This window comes from Microtus pennsylvanicus, chromosome 1 (genome assembly GCF_037038515.1).
Source record: "Microtus pennsylvanicus isolate mMicPen1 chromosome 1, mMicPen1.hap1, whole genome shotgun sequence".
Classification (NCBI taxonomy): Eukaryota; Metazoa; Chordata; class Mammalia; order Rodentia; family Cricetidae; genus Microtus; species Microtus pennsylvanicus.
The window spans coordinates 282,896-292,377 of NC_134579.1; the positions used below are offsets into that span (position 1 = coordinate 282,896).

General features: G+C 34.7%; 1 protein-coding gene across 1 annotated transcript; it reads right to left on the minus strand.

Moving 5' to 3' along the window:
- Positions 1–6,381: 6,381 nt before the first annotated feature.
- On the minus strand, positions 6,382–7,302 carry LOC142838102 (olfactory receptor 5AC1-like). The gene has a single exon (XM_075953418.1). The coding sequence runs from the start codon at positions 7,300–7,302 to the stop codon at positions 6,382–6,384; it is 921 nt and encodes a 306-aa protein (XP_075809533.1).
- Positions 7,303–9,482: the final 2,180 nt, after the last annotated feature.

The following is a 9,482-nucleotide window of genomic DNA, read 5'->3' on the forward strand; positions in this document are numbered from 1 at the left end:
GTAGGCAGAGTTAAAAAACAATACCCAAATTCCCAAAATTATTGTTTATAAATATTTGTTTTCATTTAAAGGTGGTTGATTATAAGAAGTTAATGGTCACAATAAATCTCTTTCTAACAAACAGCAAGGAAATATGATACAGAAATGAATACATTGGTATGGATTTTGGTTTATTGATACAAATTTAAGGTCAATTTTGTTATATGTATATTCCTACTCTCCTTTAAGGTATTATGTTTAAATATCTCATTTAAAAAGGTAATGTATAATTTAAAATTGCAGATTAATAGATAGTCATCTATAATAGTCAATCTTATACTCATGATAGTTAGGTTTTCTAGATATAAAGAGATATATTTCAGTTAGATAATTTTCAACACTTTGAAGACTAACAGAATATGGCATTTAAAAAGCTTTAAGGTCTTAGACCTTTCTCAACAATGAGACATATCTGTTTCTGGCAGCACCAATTACTTTAGAGAGGCTAGTGATCATTAAAGAAACTCGTTATGGAATTTGTCTTCAATGTAACAATGCCAGCCATTTGAGCAAGAAACTGATCTTGCCTAGACTGCTTGATGGTATACTCTATAAACTGGACATGCAGGACCCACAGAAAAATGACTGCTGAATTTGCCAAAAGAATGGGAGACAACCCTTCAGAGTTCCTGCTTCACAGAAGAAATCACTAGACATTCTACAGGACACAGAAGAAAGCAAATGACAAACTTTGCCAGTGCAAGAAAAAACAGATCTTCAAGTTTCCTGCTTCATTGAAAAGTCTGCTAAATATTATGGGCCTATAGACTGATGTCCCAATATTACAAAAAAAATCTTTGTTTGACTATCCAGGCAGTGAGATATCTCTATCATTTCTAGACCTTTGGAAGTTGCTTACAATGCACTTCCTGTTTACATAAGCAATATTATATTCTTCTGGGGTCTTTGATGGAGTTAAAAATATGTAGTTATAGTTTTCCTTAGTTATGATAAAAGATAAAATAGATATAAAACTTCAGGCACACAAGACAGGATAGATGATAGAGTATTTTCCTTAATTTGCCAAATCCAAATGGATTAAATATTGTAACTATAATTCTTCCTTGATAACTGTTTGGTATATGTAATTTTACTATGGTAAAGTTAAAGCCTTCCTTTTTATTTAGACAGAAAAATGGAGATGACATGGAATGTCCTTCTGTGTATTGGTTAATGAGTAAAGGTGCTTTGGCCAATGACTTAGCAGAGTTAAGCCAGACAGGAAATCTGAACAAAGACATGTAGAGAGAGTAGGAAGAGTCAGAGAGATGCCAACTATGCCCTGAGGAAACAAAATATGTAGAAAATGAGGTAACATCATTGCCACATGTCAATACATATACTAATAGAAAAGTGTTACACTAAGATGTAAGAGTGAACTCAAAATAAGCCTGAAACCGTAGCCAAGTAGTGTTATAATTAATATAGTTTCTTTGTATTATTCAGGTCTGGGCAGCCAGGAAACAAAAGTGCAGTCTCTGTCTGTATTGAAGCTAATTTTTTGCCTTTTAAAATAAACATAAAACCTTAATTTTGTAAGTATAAAGACAAGATTAATTTTTTGTCAGTATATTTAATTTTGACCTAAAAATTCTTTCAAAAATTGTTTTTATTGTGTACATTTTAAAATAATTTATTAGATTTTTAAAAAATACTAATCCAAGTTCCCACTCTCTCCTCCATTTACCTCTAACCCCACTCCTATCCAATCCTCACAAAGAGTAAGGCACATTGCTTTGTGGAAGGTTCAAGGCCCTCCCTACTATATCTAGACTGAGCAAGGTATCCATCCAAAGAGAATAGGTTCCCCAAAAATCAATACATGCAGTAGAGATAAATCCTGATGTCACTACCAGTGGCCCCTCAGCTTGACTCAGCCATGCAACTATCAACCACATTCAGGGAGACTAGTTTGGTTAGAAACAGACAAGATCACCTGACAAAATTGGGAGCATAGGGGTGAAGGGAGAAGGGAGGGTGGAAGGGGAAGAGAAGTGGTAAAAAAGGGGGTGAGGAGACCTAAGAAAATTTTAATAGCTTTTAAATTAGTAAACTTATCATATTTACACTACCTATACACTTTATCACTCATGCATTGTACTAAATAGTACATCCTAGTTTCATCCTTATACATTTACATTTTGAAGAATCCTTTACTGTTAGATCTAAACTAATTTACAATCCAAAATTCTTTTCTATCCCAAAGTGTTTTGTTTTTCTGTTATTCTTTATCAAAAATATGTTTCACAATAATAGTTTTTATATTTGTTTCTACATTTGATGGTCTCATAAAGTCTTATTTTTATTAAAATAGATTATTTTATTATAAAATACACCCTGATTATAATTTCTATCCCCTTCACTTTTCCCAGTTCCTTCCCACCTGGCATACACTCTGATTTTTCCCTTTCTGACTCTCATTAGAAAAGAACAGGATTCTAAGAAATGACAAAAGAACATTATAAAATAAGATCTAATAAATGAAGCAAGAACTTTCATATTTGAGTTGGACCTGGTAACCCCATAGGAGGAGAAGAGTCCCAAGAGCAGGCACAAGAATCAGAGACCCACTCATTTTCATATTCGGGAGTTCAATTTAAAAAAAAAACTGATCTAATAGCTATACTATATATGCAGAAGACCTGATGTAGGCCATGTGTTTGTGGCTTCAGTCTCTGTGAGCTCATTTGCACCTTGCTTGGTTTATTCAGAAGTCCTTGTTATAGAGAGCTCGCCTAAGACAAGGATTAAGGCCTCCCATAGATGGGTAAGAGTTTTTATCTGAGGGAGTCCTAAGACAGGGGCTCTCATGCTTTTAAAATAAAAAGGGAGGAATTGTTGGGTCCCTAGAGGACAGGTCTTTGCACTCCCACTTGATCTGTTTTGCACTCTTGTGGTTGGTTGTTCTGAAAACAAGAGCAAAAACAAGAACAAAACAATCTGTTGTTTTCAGCAATTTTCTAAAGATGTTTACCCCTATGGTGATATGTGATAAGCTTCTTGTTTTTTCTGGCTTGGCCTCTCCTGCTGAGGGCTATATATACTGTGTGAGAAAGTGGAATAAAAGCTTGTCTGCAGAACCTGAAGTTGTGTTGTGTGTTAATCCCGACGTCCCTCTCTCAGAAGAACTACGGTTGGCGTGCTGGTACAGCACTTAAGTCTTATCAATATCTTCTGACTCTTTACTGCATGCCAAGCTCACAACTTTTATATATGAAGTCTGCACCTATAGACATGTGTGATCTGTTTTCCCCTGTTTGACACAGAATATGACAGCATCGCAATCCTATTCTGTCTCCTCAGTTGTCTGTGTTGTAGCCACCACTCAGTGCAGTTTTCTACTTCATAGATCATGATGCAAATAAGAGGTCTTCTTGAAGAAAAAAATATATGCAACAGAGACAGCATATATTGACTGTAGCAACAACACAGACACAAAATCTAAATGGTACATTTAAGGAAATAAATCAGTAAATTTATCATTTATGATATGACCCAGGTATACAACTCCTTGCTATATGCCCAAAGTATTCAACTTCCTACATCACAGAAATGTGTTCAAATGTACTCATTGCAACTCTCTTGACAAAAGCTAAGAGATGTAAATGACATAAATTCCCTAAATAGATGAATAGATAATAAAAACATGCTATAAAATAAGAAAAATAAAATCATGAAGTTGCAGGTAAGTGAATGGATTTAGAAAATACTATATTGACTGAGGTAATCTGGACCAAGATAGACAAAAGCCATATGTTCTGCACAAGAGAGAAAGCCCACAACTACTCTTACCTCCTGCAAAGGTAGCACAAAAATTAAAATGAACTCAGAATGTATACTCTTCAAGACTATTTTATAAAAAGAAAGTAACTATTGACTATAACTCTCTTGGGTGATTATGGGAAGAAAATAATTAAAAGAGAATAATAAATATTCATTGAAATGTTTTTCCACTTGAAGCATGAATTGTCTGTAGCTCTTTTATCCCCTCTCCTGCTCTAAATCAATATGGCTAAAAAAATACTGCAGTTTCATACTGAGTCATGTTGTGAATTAGTAAAGACTTTCATGAAACTACAGATACATACAGGTGACAAAGTCATACATATATTAGCATTTGGCAAATGCATAAGATGAATTCATATTAATTACAAACATTAAAAATCTAGAGTTTTTGCACTATGTAATTGAGACATAATCTTTTCAGAGTCTTCATTCACAAAAAAACAACCTGCTTGGATTAGAGCCTGTATATCAGAATGGAAAGACAGATACGGAAGGAACAGAACCAGCAAGCTTGAAGTCAATCTATCCCCTGCAGGCTGAGGGTTATAGGACTCACTAGACTTTTCAATTTTAATTAAAAGGTAAGGTATAACATGTCATGTATATGTGGAAATTTTCCCTTTATTTTATATATTCAGAAATCTATATCCAACATAGTCAGAGGGACAAAATTGCCACATACTTTCATGATGGCCTTGCACACTCATCCTTACTTTAGAGTAGGAAAAGTTGATTTAATGTCCTATTTGTAGCAGCAGGCCTCTTGTTTGTCCCAGCTTCCCAAAACTGAAATAATCACACAGAAATTGTATTAATTAAATCACTACTTGGCCCATTAGCTCTACCTTCTTATTGACTAACTCATATTAATTTAACCCATTTCTATTAATCTGTATATCACCACATTTGACTTACCAGCAAAGATTCAGCATCTCCCTGACTCTGCCCTTCTTTCTCCCAACATTCAGTTCAGTCCTCCCTGCCTACCTAAGTTTTGCCCTATCAACAGGCCAAGGCAGTTTCTTTATTCATTAATGGTAATCACAGCACACAGAGGGGACTCCAACATTACCTGTTGAAGGCTTCAATTATAGAAAAGAGCTATAATCAGTTGGCATCTGCAAGTCAGGAATAAAGGTATGCAACAATATTAGTTAAAAAATAAATTGTAGAAGTTTTGTAAAATTTACATTTTTCTTTTATTCTCCATTAAATTTTTAGGTTTTTTTCATTCATTATTTTGATTGATGGCGGTTACATATCATGGTGTACAGGTCAGAGAAAAAACTGCTGGAGGAGTCAGTCTCCTTCCACCAAGTAGGTCCTGGGGTTCTAACTCAGTTTTTCAGACTCAGCAACAAGTATTATTCTGCTGAGCTATTGATCAAGCTTTCTATTAATTTTTTGTTTGTTTTTATGCTAATAAATTTGTGTATTTTCACTGGGAGTGACAGAATTCTTTAGCCCATTAAGACTACTCATAATTCTCAAGAAATACTTATTTTAAATTTTTCATTTTTTAAATTTGGCATAATTACACATATTTTAAACAAAAGATTTTTTTATGACACTTCCTCAAGAATGAAGAAAAGTATGTGTGTAATCAAAGGAATCACACATATATTCAGTTAAAAAGTCAACAGAGTTCTAAAAATATGAAAACTGTGGGGGAAAGTTTATCTGTCTCCAAAAAAATATGTAGTGAGTATGGATTAAAATTGAAGTAGGGGTGGGACAATGACTCAGCTATCAAAGTATGTGTTGCTTTTCCAGAAGATCAGAGAATTATTCTAAGACCCTCACTCAACCATCCTTACCTGCCTAGAACTCAAGCTCCATTCAGAACCTCTCTCTGGCTCCTGGGGGCAGTAAGACAGTCATGCCAGATGTCTTTCACACAATCTCGCTCTCTTTCTCTCTCTCTCCCTCTGTGTGTTTGTTTTATATAAATAAGGGATTTAAGAATAGTTTAAATACTATAAAATCAAGAATTTAAGAATGTATGTAACTGAAAAACAAGAGATTCCTTCTTACATTTTTATTTCTTTTATTATCATTATTATTACTATTATTAAAAATCTTTTATACAACACATTCTAAATACAATTTCCCCTCCCCTACCCTCCCAACTTCCCCCACCTCCTCTCTCTCTAAAATTCATTCTACCTCAGCTTTCTTTCAGAAAAGAAAAAATAAGCAAAAACAATAAAACACGACAAAACAAGATATAGTAAGACAAGGCAGAAAACTACATATTTATTTTGGGAAAGACAACCCAATATGAGGAAAAGAGTTCCAAAAGCAGGCAAAAATCAGAGACAAAATTTCTATGGATTAGAACAATAGGGAGTACACACATAAAACAACAAATGACCAGGAATATCTCTTAAAACATTCACTTAATATTTTAATCATAATTGCATAATTAGACAAGTATGTATAGTATAGTCATAGGTAATATTCTATTATATTCAAAACACACTATCAAATAGTATGAAATACCGCAGAAGAGAAGAAAAACATACTTAAAACCATGAACATGTCAGAAGATAGTGATCATTTAATGACTCTTTTGAGAGCACCTAAAACTTCCTTGTTTCTTAAACTGTATATAAAGGGGTTTGGCAGAGGAATCACAACTGTGTAGAACAGTGAATACATTTTATCCTGGGTTTTACCTGGTCCAGACCCAGGACTGACATACATGAAGAGGAGAGTGCCATAGAACAAAGAGACAGAGAGCAGGTGCGCACTGCAGGTGAAGAAGGCTTTCTTTCTGCCACTCTTAGACTTCATGTTCAGGACAGCAAATAGGACACGAGCATAAGAGACTACAATGGTCACAGAGGTGCTGATTTGTATGGAAGAAGCAAAAACAAAAGCCACCAATGCATTAAGAGATGGATCAGTACAAGAAATTGTGTAGATTGGCATGATTTCACAGTAGAAATGGTCAATAATATTAGACGTACAGAATGTTAATCTGAATAACAAACCCACATGAACTATAGGATTTAGGAAACCAATTATATATGACATACTTATTAACACAGTGCACAGTCTTTTGGACATCACTACTGTATAGTGCAGAGGGTTGCAGATGGCCACATAGCGGTCATAGGCCATTGCAACCAATAGGAAAATTTCTGTGGTTGCACTGAAACAAAAGAAGTAAAATTGGGGAAAACACTCACCCATTGATATCATGTCATTCCTATTTGAAAATTTCATAAGCATCTTTGGAGTCACAGAGGATGAAGTGCAGGCATCTGCAAAGGCTAAGTTTCCAAGGAAAAAGTACATGGGAGTGTGAAGATGTGGGTCTTTCCAGATGAGAAAGATTAAGCCAAGGTTGCCCACCATGGTGATGACATAGATGAAGAAGAACACCAGGAATAGAGGGACTTGCAGCTCTGGACGATCTGTTATTCCTCTAAAGACAAACTCAGTCAGCAGGGTCCTGTTCACTTCCATCATACTGGCTCAGGATGCTCACTGTATAGAGAGATGAGACAAAGAAAATATGACCAACTGTCAAAGAGCACAGAGTCATATTGTAGTCCACATTCCCACATGTCAGATGCTCCTTAGTAAATATGAACAAAGTGGACTATGTCTGCTTCTGTAGCTCTCCTGAAATAGGAAATATTTTTTAAACAATTTTGATGAGTACTCTTTTAAATTTAAGTGCATTGGTGTTTTGTCTGCACTGAATGTTTGTGTGAGGATGTCCAGTAACCTAAAACCAGAGTTACAGACCATTGTGAGCTGTCATGTGGATGCTTGAAATTGAAACAGGTCCAATGAAAGAGGAACCAGTATTCTTAACAGCTGAGTCATCTCTCCAATCCTAGATTATATCATGCAATTATATGAAAAGTAACTGAAAAAGCTATAAATATTGATTCACTTGGCCCTTATATACATTGACCTAATAACTAAAAATTATGTTTAACTTAATATATTTCTAGATTATGTTTAATTTAATTACATTTATAATATGAAAATTCTATACAAATTTTAGAATGATTAAACATAGAAAACATACTTTGTTCTAAAATATTTTAAAAACAATCTCTAGTTGAAATGTCTTCTTTTTCAATATTTCAATAATGACATTATCATTCACATTTACAGTAGATTTTGAACAGTTAACTTTTTCATGTTTCTCTCCCTCTTCTGATGTTTCTTTGCCTTTCCAAATGCTTCATCCTATTTTCTTTTCATATGTATCTTTCAAATGTATTTACATGAGAGGCAAAGGGACTTTGCTTTTGTTATTACTGATATTTGTGTTTTCATCCTTCTAAGACATAAACAGGTCAGGTAATATACTACAGTAATTTAAAATATTTTTCTTCCCTCTATCCTGTTCATATTTGCCACTTGATTATCCATCTATAAAGCAACAATGAATTATGAACATAACTTTTTATGTTTTGTTTTCAGAAGAGTACATGAAAAGAAGCATTAATTCACTTCCTCAAAGAATTAAAGACACCTAAATTATAATGTTATGATTTTTAGTGTGCAACAAAGAACTTTTAATCATATATTAGTCCATGATGTTATAAGTACTTTTATTTTAAGATAAAACACATATACACACATGTGTACACACTTTTTTACATATTGATGAAAGAGCGAAGAAATAAAATTTAAACATGCCTGTTTGGAAAACTGTCTTTAAGAATTAAGAATGTCCAGCTCAGTGCCCCGTTTATAATTGGGTTGATTAGCCTTTTACGGTCTAGTTTCTTGAGATCTTTATATATTTTGGAGATCAGACCTTTGTCAGTTGCAGGGTTGGTGAAGATCTTCTCCCAGTCATTGGGTTGCCTTTGTGTCTTAGCAACAGTGTGAATTCTCAACAGAAGAAGTTCAAATAGCCAAGAGACACTTATGGTCATGTTCAACTTCCTCAGCGATCAGGGAAATGCAAATCAAGACAATTTTAAGATACCATCTTACACCTGTCAGAATGGCTAAATTTAAAAACACCAATGATATCCTTTGCTGGAGAGGTTGTGGAGAAAGGGGTACACTCATCCATTGCTGGTGGGAATGCAAACTTGTGCAACCACTTTGGAAAGCAGTGTGGCGGTTTCTCAGGAAATTCGGGATCAACCTACTTCTGGACCCAGCAATACCACTCTTGGGAATATACCCAAGAGAGGCCTTATCATACACCAAAAGTATATGCTCTACTATGTTCATAGCAGCATTGTTTGTAATAGCCAGAACCTGGAAACAACCTACATGCCCTTCAATGGAAGAATGGATGAAGAAAGAATGGAATATATACATATTAGAGTACTACTCAGCAGTAAAAAACAAGGACTTCTTGAATTTTGCATGCAAATGGATGGAAATAGAAAACACTATCCTGAGTGAGGTAAGCCAGACCCAAAAAGAGGAGCATGGGATGTACTCACTCATATTTGCTTTCTAGCCATAAACAAAGGACATTGAGCCTATAATTAGTGTTCCTAGAGAAGCTAAATAAGAAGGAGAACCCAAAGAAAAACATATAGGCATCCTCCTGAATATTAACCTTCATCAGGCAATGAAAGGAGACAGAGAAAGAGACCCACATTGGAGCACAGGACAGAAATCTCAAGGTCCAAATCAGGAGCAGAAAAAGAGAGAGCACGAAC